Source organism: Salmo trutta, chromosome 1, assembly GCF_901001165.1.
Source record: "Salmo trutta chromosome 1, fSalTru1.1, whole genome shotgun sequence".
NCBI classification, from domain to species: domain Eukaryota; kingdom Metazoa; phylum Chordata; class Actinopteri; order Salmoniformes; family Salmonidae; genus Salmo; species Salmo trutta.
The window spans coordinates 28,638,213-28,655,459 of record NC_042957.1 but is presented as its reverse complement, the minus strand read 5'-3'; the positions used below and the strand labels follow the sequence as shown (position 1 = coordinate 28,655,459).

At 43.7% G+C, this 17,247-nt stretch overlaps 1 protein-coding gene across 1 annotated transcript in view; it reads right to left on the bottom strand.

Annotated features, from left to right (window-relative positions):
* The window catches only part of LOC115193270 (solute carrier family 35 member F1), a 115,427-nt gene that overhangs the window by 35,493 nt on the left and 62,687 nt on the right, over nt 1-17,247 (bottom strand). Inside the window, exon 3 of the mRNA XM_029752089.1 lies at nt 4,405-4,532. Coding sequence (XP_029607949.1) covers nt 4,405-4,532 — 128 coding nt within the window. The remainder of the gene's footprint in view (nt 1-4,404; nt 4,533-17,247) is intronic.

Sequence of the window (17,247 nt, the reverse complement as noted above, 5' to 3'; positions counted from 1 at the left end):
ACTAATGGTGATGAGAGAAAATAAGGATGGCGAATTAGGGCTGATGGAGGATGGCGTATCAGGGAGGAGACGGGGCCATGCAGGAGGGAGGAGAGGAAGGTTTATGATCGCCTAGGAGACCATCAGGCACTCCATTCTGGGAAGCCTCTCTGGCACTTAGTGGTAGCACTATGGGCTCATCCTCCGGGAAAGGTAGTGCACAGGAGAACGAGGGGTTAACCGCAGGACAGCAAAATGGCCCCCACCCATTACTGCTCATCACATGTTGAGTACACAGAGGAGAAGAGGTGGTGCGGTGGCTCGCCTGGCAGCTCACAACATCGATGTGTGCAATGAATGTTCTGACACCTAAGACAACCCTGGCATGATAACGTGTGGTTTATCGATGTGTAAACGACAGCCCGGTTTGTCTCACTCTCTCATCAGGCCAGTGTGTTTCTGCCTAATGGAAGGCTTTTTCACCGCTTGGTTATATAAACCTGTCTGTTACTGTAGTGAAGCGTGCCCTTGAGCGCGAGAGAGTGGAGAGAGAAAGTGGAGGGAGGGAATGAGAGGGACAAATCACAGAGAGCAGAGGAGAGAGAAAAAGAATGACAGAGGGATGACAGAAGGATGACAGAAGGATGACAGAAGGATGAGAGGAAAAGGAGCAAGAGGGAGAGAGAGAGCAAGAGAGAGAGAAAAAGGGAAGAGGAGAGAGATAAATAAACAGTGTAGGGATAACGATAGCCATGAGAGAACCCTGATAGTGAGCGAGTGATTGAGGTTGAGTTCTGTGTTTACTCTCCCTGTGCTCTCATGGCTATCTGGGGAACAGCTCTGGCATTAACCCGACAACTTTGACAGTGAATTACTAGCAAAATAATAGACCTGACATTGGCAATGACATTCTCTGCTCCTTTTTACAAATACCAGCAAACGAATGAAACCGATACAATTATCACAGGTCCTATGAGACTTAGCCAAGTGAGGAGAAAGAATGATGCGATTTAGTCAGTCCTAAGACTCGCCGCTTAATTCTGCCGAAATAAATCTTCAACTAATTCCTCTGTTTTACAGTGATTTGTCCCCAGGACCGCGGCTGGCTACCTGCATATCTTGAAGTGGAGGACTGAGTAGCTGTCACGTTCTGACCAGAAAAGGGGTTATTTGTTATTGTAGTTTGGTCAGGACGTGGCAGGGGGTGTTTGTTTTATGTGGTTCGGGGTTTGTTGGGCTATGTGTTTATGTAGAGGGGTGTTTGTTTAGAGTGTTCCGGGGTTTTGGTTAATGTTCTAGGTTAGTATATTTCTATGTTCTAGTCTAGTCTTTTTATTTCTATGTTTAGTTGATGGGGTTGACCTTCAATTGGAAGCAGCTGCTCTTCATTGCTTCTAATTGAAGGTTTTATTTAAGAGGGGTGTTTTTGTCATGGGATTTGTGGGTAGTTGTCTCCTTGTTTAGTGTCTGAGCACATGACAGGACTGTTAATGGCGTTCGTTGTGTTTGTATACGTGTTTTGTTTGTTTTTTTTCCTTCTTTTTACCAATTAAAGAAGATGAGTATACACGTTCCCGCTGCACCTTGGTCCAATCATTACGACACCCGTTACAGTAGCATTCAGATGTAGGATCTTAATTTGATCACTCTTTTGCCTAGCAGGAAATGCAAACTTGTAGTGTATTTGAGGTTTAAAAAGGCTTCTAAAGTTGTTGATTTCCCTAACGAGGAATGTATCAACCCCTACAAAAAATTGTCCACATAATAATTCACATTTTCTGTTGCTGCAGAATTATTTTCCTGCTGCAGCAAACTGGCTCAAATAAAGATCCTACATCTGTAGCTGCCTGTTCTAACGAGTTGATGAAGAGGAGCTTTCCCCAGATGTGTCCACTAATCTCCTCATACTGGAGCCTAGCCAGACACCATGACCATTCATAACAACTAATCATTTCCCCTTAATGGGAAAGTATTTTATAGCAATGACTTATGCCCAGTTCTCTTCATGCCTGCATATTAATATTGATGAGGCATTGTCTAACCTTGTTATAGTTTACATAAAACTATTGTGAATTGTTATGGCTATTTCTCTCCTCCACCCTCCCAAAGGAATCAGTTAGTGAAAGCCAATCAAGCTAAATAGCAAATTACCCTGCACAGAGTAACAAGTGGCCTTAGAGTGAGAGAGTCCATTGATAAAGTCTCCAACTAACAACCAAACTTACTTCATTTGACTTCACTTGACCTGAGCTGTTCTCTAAATATCAAACAAACTTGCACAGCAGACCTCGAAAAAAAATGACTGAGGAGTCCCAGATTGAGTTCTAGCTGTTTACTGAGTCAATATTTACAGTGATTCCATGAGCACTCCTTTCTCTGAATGTTTAATCACCTTCGCCATATGCTCAGGCTGGGTTTACTTTGGAGAGAGAGAGCTGCTGCTGTGCAATGCTACTCTCAAATATCTCTGTCTCTACACTGTGGAAGAGAGTCACCCTATCACTCTCGTCACCGCCCGACCTAATCATTCAGTGACAGTCACACCATGCGGATAGATCCATCGCTGTGTAAACAGTAGCTGCAGGCCATTCGTGTGCTTGTCACATCAGTGCGTTGTGCTGACTATGGGTCAGCAGGGCATGGAGGTACTGATCAAATCGTCTGTCTGTCTGTCTGTCTGTCACAGGGCCAAACCACAGGGGAATGAGGTCTGTCTGTTTGTCTGTCACAGGGCCAGACCACAGGGGAATGAGGTCTGTCTGTCTGTCTGTCTGTCTGTCTGTCTGTCTGTCTGTCTGTCTGTCTGTCTGTCTGTCTGTCTGTCTGTCTGTCTGTCTGTCTGTCACAGGGCCAGACCACAGGGGAATGGGAATTAGGTCTGTCTGTCTGTCTGTCTCTGTCTGTCACAGGGCCAGACCACAGGGGAATGGGAATTAGGTCTGTCTGTCTGTCTGTCACAGGGCCAGATCACAGCGGAAATGAGGTCTGTCTGTCTATCAGCCACAGGGACAGACCACAGGGAAATGAGGTCTGTCTGTCTGTCTGTCTGTCTGTCTGTCTGTCTGTCTGTCTGTCTGTCACAGGGCAAACCACAGGGGAATGGGAATGAGGACTGTCTGTCAGTCACAGGGCCAGACCCCAGGGGAATGAGGGGATTCTGGTACCTTTTACATTTCCCCTACTTTACTTCAACAGAACAGTCAGCCCTCCACACCACTGGCCCTGACACTCCCACTCCCGCTGCTCCAGCCCACAGCAGGACTCAGGCCACGGATTATCTCTCTCTGTCGTGAGACAGCGGTGCCGTGCCGGTCATCGATTCCACTTCCCGAAATAACGGCGAGGCAGAGCGGTCTCAAGTGGCGGTCGGGGGATGATGTGAGCTGAGCGGTATCTGACGGATATAGACCCTGACACTCCATCTGTTTTCTGTCTGGCTGAGTAGAGGCAGAGGCAGAGACCCACAAGCTGACAGAAGACACATTTACAGATGTTATTCTGCCAATTTGTTTCCACATGGTTCCCTCCCCACTACTTGCAAATGGAAAATGACACATCTCCACTATGATCTGAAGAGGGAATTGATCTATTTCTTCACGATTGTTGCCGATACCTCACATTTCCAGGCTACCGTAGACTTGACGAATGAAAATGACACTAGACTACGGTGAAACTACTCAACTGATATGGTTTCAGTACAGCATGTACACCACAAGAGCCATCTATACCCATTATCACAACTTTGCAGTTGGCACGGATCTCATTTCTCCTCTCTCATTCTCTCTGAGGAATGCATGCTGGAGGAACTAGAAGAGTCCTGGTTAGCCGGTGGAGTGTTAATGGTGTCGTCTGTTCCCGTTCAGGCCTAACTGACTACACTGAGAGGAGAGAGTTTAGAGGCCTGATTCATTACTAGAGAGGGGATACCGACACACTCCTCACTATCTGATTCCCCAAATCTCTGCAGCCACCGGGCCACTGGAATTGATCCTGAGTCCTACCTGGGCTCTGGAGGAGTGGAGGAAAATGTCAGATTCAGGTGAGATTAGAGGAACAAAAATCTATTGTGCTCTCACCGTGACTCTCCTATAATCATTTAAACCTCCCTCCTTCCATCCCTCCAGCCCTGCGCCAAGGAACTGATGCCTTTCGGGTGGATCTGAGTAAGGCTCCTCTGGCACTAACTGCAATGTAATGAAGATGAAGTGACACACGGGAATGAGAGTCAGCCAGAGTACCTTTAATTAGCCATCTTATTATGTAGACTCAACAAAGGTCACTGCCGTATTACTGTCTTATGTCTGTCCAGCGGCCAGTCAAGGGAACGTCTAGGGACAGGCTTGTACCTGCACATGCACCCACGCACCCCTGCGCACATACACAAACACCTATGGGTTCACATGTGATAGATGAAAACAGACTCACCTGTACGCTGGTTAGTGTGGTGTATTGGTAGGCTTTGATAACCAGGTAGTTAGCCTCGATGTCTATCAATCCCAAAATCATGTACTTCCACCATCGCCTTTTCAGTATTGCCAGTAAATTCTCCTCACCTGTGAATCAAAATCAAATCAAATCAAATGTATTTATATAGCCCTTCTTGCATCAGCTGATATCTCAAAGTGCTGTACAGAAATCCAGCCTAAAACCCCAAACAGCAAGCAATGTGAAGAGGATAAGAGAGACATGTTCTAAAAACGTCTGTTCCCACAGGGAAAATAATTGTGCTCATGAGATGTTGTGGGTGGATATAATTGACATTGTCTAGGGATAAGTGCGTAAGCTCCTTATAAGCCTTAACATGCTGAAACTACCGTATATAATATTTCCCTTTCAGCTTCAGCGTGTGGCTAACATTTCAAATTAATTAGAAGACAGATAGAAAGACGGAAACAATTAACATGACAAAACAAACAGATAAACAAAACCACACACACGAGAGAAGTCAGCCTTTCCCAGAGGATCAAGGAAGGAAAAAGCGTTCCTGCAATCTCATGAGATCAATGCAGTCACCGGCTAGCTAGTTATTTATTTTCAATTCATCTCAGTTACTATACAGCTAGCAAAGTGCAGTAATCTCTTAACACAACAAGCCCAACATGAGAGTGTTCTAAAATGGCCGCCTTTCTTTATGACCATAATTGGCGAAAGAAAGCTCTCTGGGATCAGAGTGTGGGTAGAGAGAGAAATAGAGTAAGGCAGGAGTGGAGGAATAATTGGAGACAACAAAGAAGTGCGTGCAGACTTTCAGCCCAACAATATTTCCAGGGGAGCGAGTGGGAGGCGTTCAAAAGCAAATTATTTTCAGCCTCAAAAACATCAAACTGTCAGACACAGGTTGGTGGGGTTAATACTATGGCAGCTATAGTGTTGTACACTGATACCTTTAGAACAATGATACATGTACTGGTACTTTATTGAAATCTAAGCTAACTGTGAAACAGATGCACTGAAGGAAATTGTTTAATTACCCTGCATTTACATATTGACAGTCTTTCTATGCACACAAAAATATGCCAGCAGTTGTATAGCTGCCTAGAGTGAACACAAGTGTAGAACAAACAGAAACCTTTGTAGGGAAATCGTTCAAAATGGCTTCCATTCCTTGACTGGAGGGAGTTGAGTATTAAGTATTTTCTTAGGATGCCCATTAGCTTTTGCTGAAGCAGCAGCTACTCTTCCTGGGGTCCACAGGAGTGCAGTGCATTGATGGGAAGTCGTTTTATATCCCAAACTCTGATGGTTCTGTGCTCTGCTAGCTAACAACCATATTTACTGATTTCTACTGGGACGTGTTCTAGCTTTTAAAAAAACCCACTGGGTATGGGCCAGACAGCACAGCAAACATTACCGAGCCTGCCAGCCAGCCAGCCAGCCAGCCAGCCAGCCACTGTTCACAGAGAAAGGTAAATATTTCCTAAAGATAGAGGGTTATTTACTGAGCTATGTGTCCATATCTAAGCGTCCATCACCAAGAGCAGGTTATCTCTTCATTTAAACAGGGAGGTCATTGTATGCTCTTTCTATATCAATCTCCTTATACCTAGACAGTATAAAGTCAGTGAGGAATAGGCTTATCTGTTACCATTCCTCTCTATGACAAAGCTATAAAGATAAACACTCTACATATATTCTATAGCATTACTGTTACTGTACCGCGCCTATCTACAGTAACGATCTAAGTTCACATGTTGAGCTCAGAATCACTCAAGCAGCAGCATCATGAAAGAGCTTGTCCGCCCCGCAGCCGGACGAAAACATAATCAACAGGAGGAAAAATACATTAAAAAAGCAATCAAACACCTCTTATTAGAGCCAAGTGTCTCTGAGCACGCTATTATCACAGCCTGCCTGGCACTCACACACTTTATGTGCTCGATGGGTCAGTATTCCACTGCCATTTCAGACACCGAAAAGCAATTTAAATGTACCTGAGGAAATCAGAAAACATCTCCAGACCTGGTTAGAAGTGCAGAGGAGACGTGATGAGTGTGGGGGATCAGGATGTGTAGCAGGCAGCAGCTTTTAATAAGGCCAGAATAAGAGAACATTAAGCTGTCTGGGTAGTGACAGTGGAAATGAAGCTAGCTAGCTAGCACAGGTCCCCTGGAGCTCCTCTGGGTACACACACACACTGATTGGCCATGTAAAAACAATTAAACGATGCTACTGGAATAGATCCTGCAGGGCTCTTCAATTTCAATTACTCCACCAATTAAAGCACTACTAGTCCTAGAACTTGATCATGAATAACACGACCATTGGATGGTAATGTTTCCTTAGCAACCTCATAGTCCAAACAATTCTAAACACCGAGGTCTTTACACTGAAATCATTGCACATTTAGAAAACGGCACAATGAGATATGAAATATGTTCCTAAAATAAATGCACCTAAAATGATCCAAAACATTCACTTACTCTACAACCAACATTCTTGACATCTCTCCTTTTCATTGCAGGTTACAGTCCCCAATTAACTCTTTTGGCCTGCTGGACCTGTAAATGTTCATGCGTGTGTCATTATAGTGACATTTACTAGATGACCAGGGGCCAGGGGCGGAGCAGAGGTGTCACTACGGAGCTTGTTAAGAGAACTGATAAGGGCCAACAAACTAATCACACTAGGCTGCAGCACAGACAACCACCATTCAACATAGGGTTGTCTCCTCTGGCAAAGGATACATTCCTGTCACATACAACAGATCCCAGACCTGCTCAAGACATTACATGCATATGAACAGCATATGAAAAACGATTTTGCATACAGTACAATGCTGATTTTGCATACACTTGGCCAGCTATTTCTGGAACAGAAAGCCCAGCAGCACATGGTAGAAGACAGAGCCGTGCCAGGGAACAGCAACAGCAACAGCAGTAGGCAAAGGAGACAGATGCCGTGTCCATTCCAGCCCACCTCATCAAGCTCTGTGGCCAACGGTGGTGTCAAGGGACTCAGTGTGCAGGCTAATGACGGAGCCTAGGTGCTTCATCAGTGCTCCTCTACCAGACAGGCCTATCTCTCTCCCTCAGGCACTAATTGGGATGCTTCTAAATCTGCTCCAATTTGAACTCGGGACTTTTTTCTCTTCCCCCTGCGCCTCTACCTGGGGTACTTAGAGGGAACTTCTAGTACCTAGCTAAACTGTTAAAGAAAAAGGTTCATCACTGTTGAAAATCAATGTTAAAATCAAGCCTTGCTTGCTCGTCAACTTCAACATCAGCCAGGGTTAGAGAGGCGTCTTTCTGCTTGGTGTTATAGTGTGAGTTCTCGTCGTGAAGAAGGTTGCCCCGGTGAAGAAGGTTGCCCAGTAGAAGAAGGTTGCCCCGGTGAACAGAGGAGGGAGATTGAAACGACGGCGTGGGAGGCCCAAACACTGGAAGTCCCTTTTAATCAACGCACCGCTATTCGCCGAGGTGTGCAAATACGCTCTATCATTGTTTACACACAAGGGAGGGAGAGAGCCCATCACTAAGTCACACAGATCAGTGGAGACCAATCACCTGACCTTCTGTTTGAATTGTGTCTGATGGGATGCTTGTTGTCTTTAGTCTAGTCTAACAGACAGAGATCAGAAGCTCAGTGGAGGGGCAAGAGGCTGTGAGAGGGAAGGAGATGGGGTGAAGGCTCTCTCTCATACACACACCAGGGTTGGTCTCAATGCAGAATTTTGGAATTCACTCCCATTGAACTCATGAGTTGAAATTCTAATTAAATTGGCCACACGCCACAGGATGTAGAATTTGAATTTGAGTTTGAATCAGTGCAAATCAAAGAAATTCCACTCGGTCATAGAACATGAGAGTTTCATTAAATCGGAAAGGTCACACTTCCAGATACTAAAGAATATATCACTTTTCTCTGGAAACGATGTTCATAAACTCTTTTAACCTTGGTGGAAATATAATTGGCTATTCTAAGCACTAAGGCCAAAGGGTTAACTTGAGGGTAAAACTAATGCATTCTGGGAAATGTGGGAAATGTATTTTCCCCTTATATTTAAAGGTTAATGAAATATAAGAATTTGCCCTGAAATATTGTTTCAACAATATTTTATATGCATGTATATAATGACATGTTTGATGTTTTATATACAAGATGTACGCTGAACAAAAATATAAATGCAACATATACAGTGTTGGTCCCATGTTTCATGAGCTGAAATAAAAGATCCATGAAATGTTCCATATGCACAAAAAGCTTTTCTCTAATTTTAGTGAGCTGTTAGTGAGCAATCCTGCTTTGCCAAGATAATCCATCCACCTGACAGGTGTGGCATATCAAGAAGCTGATTAAACAGCATGATCATTACACAGGTGCACCTTGTGCTGCGGACAATAAAAGGCCACTCTAAAAAGTGCAGTTTTGTCACACAACACAATGCCACAGATGTCTCAGGTTTTGAGGGAGTGTGCAATTGGCATGTTGACTGCAGGAATGTCGAAAAGAGCTGTTGCCAGAGAATTTGATGTTCATTTCTCTACCATAAGCCACCTCTAATGTTGTTTTAGAGAATTTGGCAGTATGTCCAACCAGCCTCACAACCACAGACCACGTGTAACCACACCAGCCAGAACCTCCACATCCAGCTTTTTCACCTGCGGGACCATCTGAGACCAGCCACCCGGACAGCTGATGAAACTGTGTGTCTGCACAACCAAAGAATTTCTGCACAAACTGTCAGAAATCGTCTCAGGGAAGCTCATCTGCATGTTTGTCATCCTCACCAGAGTCTTGACCTGACCACAGTTCGGCGTCATAACCGACTTCAGTGGGCAAATGCTCACCTTTAATGGCCACTGGCACGCTGGAGAAGTGTGCTCTTCATGGTTCAATCTTGGTTTCAACTGTACCGGGTAGATGGCAGACAGTGTGTATGGCGTTGTGTGGTTGAGTGGTATGCTGATGTCAACGTTGTGAACAGAGTGCCCCATGGTGGCAGTGGGGTTATGGTATGGGCAGACATAAGCTACGGACAACGAAGGCAATTGCATTTTATTGATGGCAATTTGAATGCACAGAGATACTGTGACGAGATCCTGAGGCCCATTGTCGTGCCATTCATCCACCACCATCACCTCATGTTTCAGCATGATAATGCCCATGTCACAAGGATCTGTACACAATTCCTGGAAGCTGAACATGTCCCAGTTCTTCCATGGCCTGTATACTCTCCAGACATGTCACCCATTGAGCATGTTTGGGATGCTCTATATGGATGTGTTTTACAGCGTTGTCCAGTTCCAGCCAATATCCAGCAACTTCGCACACCCATTGAAGAGGAGTGGGACAACATTCCACAGGACACAATCAACAGCCTGATTAATGCATATCTGTATTCCCAGTCATGTGAAATCCATAGATTAGGGCCTAATTTATTGATTTCAATTGACTGATTTCCTGATATGAACTGTAACTCAGTAAAATCTTTACAATTGTTGCATGCTGTGTTTATATTTTTGTTCTGTGTATTTTTATATACGCTACACCTAATATAGAAGGCATTTGAATTTCATTCACCTATATTTCCTTTCATTCAAATTTGAATTGCAATTCTGTATCCTGTTTCCTACTCCAATTCAAGAATTGAAATTTATGAGGCATTCTCAATGCAATTCTGAATTGAGATCAACTCTGACACACACACACACACACACACACACACACACACACACACACACACACACACACACACACACACACACACACACACAGTGCCCTTGAGAAGGCCCACTTCACCTGGACTACCTCAGTTACAACACACAGTGTGTGAGACACTCTGCAAGCTAACAAATAATGACAAGATTATGACACCCCACCTGTCGAGTGGTGGCACACACACACTGTGGGACTCCGAGACCATACAGAGGAGTACTCAGAAAGATGGAGAGAGACTGAGAGAGGTACTAAACACACATCCCTCTAGAGGTCATTATAGCCGTTGTATTCGACATAATCATTTTTCATGAACATGCTCTACGAATGCGGATGTTTTATACCACCTACTACTATCACAATACCATCACACCGTTCATTCAATACCAATTTATCCAGACTCGATGGAATCACTGATTTCATTGGCTTAGGGGCTGTGTGGATATCTCACAATGGAACAGTGGCGATTTTAGCATGTAAATCTTGGTGGGGCAAACTCCCCCCAAAAATTTGATGCATGCCAGCAAAGCCATTACACAACACAACACTAAACAATACATGAATTGCACTATAACGGTGACAAACTGTTAGGGCCTACATAAAGCTGTCCCAACAGCGGAGATTTCTTTTCCTTTTTTTTTTCACTCTATGAATCCTTACCACCGCAACACCTGGCTATCAGCGTAGGCTTGTCTGGCAGTGAAACAGTTCATTCGGCCTTATTTACTGCCTTTAAAAAAAAACAGAGCTGATATGGGTGACTTGCTTAACTTGCTTGTTTCTACTGACAATTGAGATGTACAAGCTATGGCATAAGGGAACGATGAGCGGATAAGAGGCTAAGATTAAGACATTAGTCAATATAAATATTTGTTCAGCACTTTTGAAATGTACAGCAGCAGAATTTAGAACCGTTCTTACAGTATTCTCCCTGTACACCAAGTGAGAACCGTAGGACAAATAAAGGGGCCGTAGGAGAAAAAAGGGGGGGGAAAAATGGTGCTTTCAAGACATCTGGGAACTCGGAAAACAAGGTCAAATCATGACGTCAGTGATCTTCAGGTCGGAGCTCAAGAAAGAGGCCTCAGTTCCCGACTTAGAATTCTGAGTTGGATGACCGTTCAAAACGTATTTTCCCAGTCGGAGCAAATTATTTTTTCAGAGTTCACAGCTGTCTTGAACTCACTGAGATTTTCCAGTTCCGAGTTTCCAGTTGCTTTGAACGCGGCAGAAGTCATGCTGGATTGACAGCATGGCCAATGTATTCAACCATTTCTGGCCCATGGTGTTGCGTGTGAATGTTTATCTTTTTAATCTTGGAAAAGAGACCCTTAAACCCAGACTTGGATCACACACCCTCTCCACCGAATTGCTGGGGAAGCAAAATAGTGATTGCTTTGCAACGCTTGTGGTTAGCCACTGATTCCTTCCAAACCACTCATTGTTGAATTTGTGATTTCAAACTTGTTGTGTAATGTTTATATCCAATGGCCGATGAGCACCGATACGTTTTGTCTATAATTTCTCTTCATATGACAAGGAATGAATAGGATTTACCAGTAGATTGTCAACGTGATTCATGATGATGACTGCTTGTTTAGCTTGCTAGCTAAGATTTTGAAAGTATGATGTTGACATGATCAGTCCAATCAAAGCTGCGGTAGATATAACGTGATTTGACATAATTTTATCTGGGGCCAATGACCTTGAGCCTTCTTGGACGGGCACTTCTAATGTAAATCTATGGCAGCATCCAAGGGGGCTTGAACTTTCTAGCTCTCCTGTAGATTTTGCGGTGACGTAGTGTCCCCATGAGTGACAGAACACTGAGCCAGTCACGGCCCAACTAGATAACATTACCAACCCCTATGCTCTGTATTTTCCACTGGCTGCCCCTCCACCACAGAAAGCACTGAGCTAGCCTGAAACGCCTGCATTTTGGAGCTGCCTTACTCAAGAATGCAAAAAAGAAACCAGGTTTGTATGCAGCTTTATTAACTCAATAAACATTGTTTTACATTGTTTGCAAACTGATATGTGGCATGTATTATTGCCAAAATAATATGCAAACCAGGCAACAACAACCAAAAGAAAAACATTATTGCTTATTTTTTTGCTAAACAGCTGGGGCTCAAAACACATGATTAAAGACTTGATTAAGAATGAGGTTAAAGACTTGATTAAGAATGAGGCCTATGTAGAAAGGTCCATCCATATTCCATAGCAGTGGCGACCCATCAGCCCCACCTGCCCTGAATGACGGGTCGCCACTACAATGGAATATTTTTTTAAACTCTATCATAAAACTCCTAAAACACTCTTAATATGGCAAAGTGTGCGGTTAGATAAGCAAGCATAGGCTACTTAGTACCTCCTCTCTCCTCCTTCTACCCACAACCCTGATATAGACATAAGTTATTACATTATTGATTGTGTGCTTATGGGAACAGAAGCACAATCAGCCGTATACTGTATATTCTGCTGAGATTGTCCCTGCAGCAACACCCCGTTGCTTATTGAGTCTCCTCTGCTGTCAATAGGCTGGGAAGGGCAGAGCCTCCCTCCTAAAGAACAATATAAGAGTGTGCTCACAGAGGCAGTCACCTGCTGGGCGGATGCAGGCATTGACCTGACCAAGTACCTGCAGGCTCCTGAAGGAAGATAACACGGGAGGTAAAGAAGAGTACTGACCATAGATAACTCCACCAAACTCTCCCCAAAATAAGAGGCGCACCTCAGAGGCGCACCTCAGACACATACACACTGACTAGGGTATACACATTGACTGACTGAGAGACAGACAGACAGACAGACAGACAGACAGACAGACAGACAGACAGACAGACAGACAGACAGACAGACAGACAGACAGACAGACAGACAGACAGACAGACAGACAGACAGACAGACAGACAGACAGACAGACAGACAGACAGACAGACAGAGACAGACAGACACACACACACACACACACACAAATATCTTATGGACACACACTCGCACCCCACACTGAAGAGATAACTAGAGCATTCACCCACACATTTATATTCAGTCCAATTCAACACAACTAAAAGCACTGAAGTATAAAATGCCTGACTAAAACCTGAGTCGACAGTCAAGGACAGTCCAGGGAGATGAGATGATTGATTGAACATCCCATAGAGAAGTTAAAATATTGATGGAGAAAAAAAAGGAGGTAGGCTGTGGGTATTGCTACATTGTAACATACTGTAAGTACATTAGGTCATTGCAGGTGCATTGCATCATTCAGCCTGCGATGTCAGGGCTGTTTTCCTTGTGGGCTAACATTTATTACGTATTACACTGAGAGAATGCTGCTGTGTTAAGGCTTTTTCTGAAGAGAGCTAACCTCTCTACCCTAGTAGCCATGTTATTACAGTCCCTCTGTCTGTGAAAATATGGCAACTGGATAGGTGTTAGAGTATAGGCCTACACCACAGATAACTATTGTGTACTATCACCTTGTCAGTCACCATATACAGTATATTATATACTATATATACAGTATATTATGGTCACATGGTGTGAATCCATTACGGCCTTGACATGTATTCTCTGTCTGTATTTCTATAGTAGAGACCAATAGTGGACGCTTCCCAGCTTTTTAGGCTTCATGGCAAACACATCTCTTTACTTACAAATCAATACATTGAATTTCACTTAGAAGTGATTAATTAGGTAACAAATGTCAATTTGAATGGGAAAAAAATATATACAGTTGAAGTTTACATACACATAGGTTGGAGTCATTAAAACTCGTTTTTCAACCACTCCACAAATTTCTTGTTAACAAACTATAGTTTTGGCAAGTCGGTTAGGACATCTACTGTGTGCATGACACAAGTAATTTTTCCAACAAATGTTTACAGTCATATTATTTCTCTGTATCACAATTCCAGTGGGTCAGAAGTTTACATACACTAAGTTGACTGTGCCTTTAAACAGCTTGGAAAATTCCAGAAAATGATGTCATGGCTTTAGAAGCTTCTGATAGGCTAATTGACATCATTTGAGTCAATTGGAGGTGTACCTGTGGATGTATTTCAAGGCCTACCTTCAAACTCAGTGCCTCTTTGCTTGACATCATGGGAAAATCAAAAGAAATCAGCCAAGACCTCAGAAAAAAATGTGTAGACCTCCACAAGTCTAGTTCATCCTTGGGAGCAATTTCCAAACACCTGAAAATACCACGTTCATCTGTACAAACAATAGTACGCAAGTATAAACACCATGGGACCACGCAGCCATCATACCGCTCAGGAAGGAGACGCGTTCTGTCTCCTAGAGATGAATGTACTTTGGTGCGAAAAGTGCAAATCAATCCCAGAACAACAGCAAAGGACCTTGTGAAGATGCTGGAGGAAACAGGTACAAAAGTATCTATATGTCACGCCCTGACCATAGAGAGCCCTTGGTTCTCTATGGTATAGTAGGTCAGGGCGTGACTGGGGGTGTTCTATGTTGTTTATTTCTATGTTGGTGTGCTTGGTATGGTTCCCAATCAGAGGCAGCTGTTTAGGGTCGTCTCTGATTGGGGATCATATTTAGGCAGCCATTTCCCCACTGTGTTTTGTGGGATCTTGTTTTTGTGTAGGTGCCTATTTGCACTTCACTGTCTTCACGTTTCATTTGATCTTTTATTGTTTTTGTATTTTGCTGAAGGTTCACGTTATAATAAAGATGTGGAACGCTACTCACAGTGCGCCTTGGTCCAATCATTACGACGAACGTGACACTATATCTACATTAAAACGAGTTATATATCGACATAACCTGAAAGGCCGCTCAGCAAGGAAGAAGCCACTGCTCCAAAACCGGCATAAAAAAGCCAGACTACGGTTTGCAACTGCACATGGGGACAAAGATCGTACTTTCTGATGAAACAAAAATAGAACTGTTTGGCCATAATGACCATCGTTATGTTTGGAGGAAAAAGGGGGAGGCTTGCAAGTCGAAGAACACCATCCCGACTGTGAAGCACGGGGGTGGCAGCATCATGTTGTGGGGGCGCTTTGCTGCAGGAGGGACTGGTGCACTTCACAAAATAGATGGCATCATGAGGCAGGGAAATTTATGTGGATATTTTGAAGCAACATCTCAAGACATCAGTCAGGAAGTTAAAGCTTGGTCGCAAATGGGTCTTCCAAATGGACAATGACCCCAAGCATACTTCCAAAGTTGTGGAAAAATGGCTTAAGGACAACAAAGTCAAGGTATTGGAGTGGCCATCACAAAGCCCTGACCTCAAACCTATAGAACATTTGTGGGCAGAACTGAAAAAGTGTGTGCGAGCAAGGCCTACAAACCTGACTCAGTTACACCAGCTCTGTCAGGAGGAATGGGCCAAAATTCACCCAACTTATTGTGGGAAGCTTGTGGAAGGCTACCCGACACGTTTGACCCAAGTTAAACGATTTAAAGGCAATGCTACCAAACACTCAATTAGTGTATGTAAACTTCTGACCCACTGGGAATGTGATGAAAGAAATAAACGGTCCAGTGTGGCTCAGTTGGTAGAGCATGGTGTTTGCAACGCCAGGGTTGTGGGTTATATTCCCACGGGGAACCAGTACGTTTTTTTTTTTAAATGTATGCATTCACTACTGTAAGTCGCCCTGGATAAGAGCGTCTGCTAAATGACTAAAATGTAAAAGCTGAAATAAATAATTTTCTCTATTATTCTGACATTTCACATTCTTAAAATAAAGTGGTGATCCTAACTGACCTAAGACGGAGTTTTTACTAGGATTAAATGTCAAGAATTGTGAAAAACTGAGTTTAAATGTATTTGGCAAAGGTGTATGTAAACTTCTGACTTCAACTGTATATTCTTGATTATATAACCTGCAATTATTAATTGAGAGGATCCTTATGGTTTCCTGGCATTTTGTTTCTGAGCACCAGTTAAGCACAGATGGACGCGACAGTTAGTGCAACAAAAATAGAAAGTGTTTCAGCACAACCCTCCCATCCTAAACCCACCCACAGGTTCTCCGCCCTACAACTGTTCTGAGCTTTTCAGTGATTTTAACCGTTATTTATGGCTGTTCAGTCATTTCTCTTGGACGGGGCTCCACCTGGCAAAAGCCAGTCCCGCCCCCCGCTCTGACAGATTGGTAAAGAAGAATGCTGGCAGCCATTCCCATTGATCTGCTAATCCTGAAAAACAATGGCTGAGCCTGCTGGACCATAAGTTTGGGCGCCATTATTGTGTCAGAGAAGAGAGGGCCGGCCAGGCATGTTGGTCCATATGGTGGCAAATGAGAGATTCTGATACAAGGTGGCATTTGCTGTTTCGGGTGTCTGTATGCTGTATGAGTCACATTAGCACCCATGGAGGCAGTGGAAGGATGGGTCCCTCAGATATTAGATCATTCTGTCACCTACTGTGCCACACTAAGACCTGTTCTGTTTTCATTGACAGTGAGCACAAAACATGTCTCTACAACAATAAAATATCTCATTTTAAAATCTATTTTACATTGGATGACATTTCAGAAACTTCTCATCTAGATCGTCGTCAGCTCCTTGAGTTAATAAAAATGCTAAACGTATTCTTTGGCACATTAAAACTAGCTCTGTCTCTGTGTATTTAATATCAGTGGGGCTCAGTGCTGGGTAATTGCTGTAATATGAATGTGGTTTAATAGGGAAAGGCAGCCACCACTGATGGTGCAGCCTGAGAAAAGCCTTGCTATCAGCCATCAGCATGAACCCAATGTAATTAATAATCGTCTAAGCGTATTAATGTGAATAATCACCTCCCCTCACTTCCTGTGATAAGTCATGCACTTCTGAGAGAGAGGAAAGGGAGGAGAGAGAGAGAGAAGAGGGGATAAAGAGAGAGAGGGGAGAGCGGAAGAGAGAGAGAGAGAGAGAGACACCTTGGAGGAGTGCCAGCTCAGCCCTCTCCTGTTCTCCTCCTTCTGTGACCCCAATTCTGGGCTACAGTATAAATCGAATTTGAGTGAGGACGAGCAGGTCAGGAAGCCCTATGGGGAGCAGAGAGGAAGGAGAAGGAGGGAGAGGAACTGAGCCCCAATTCATTTCAGTCTGGAATAACAGAGGTGCTGCTGCTTACACTTACAGTAA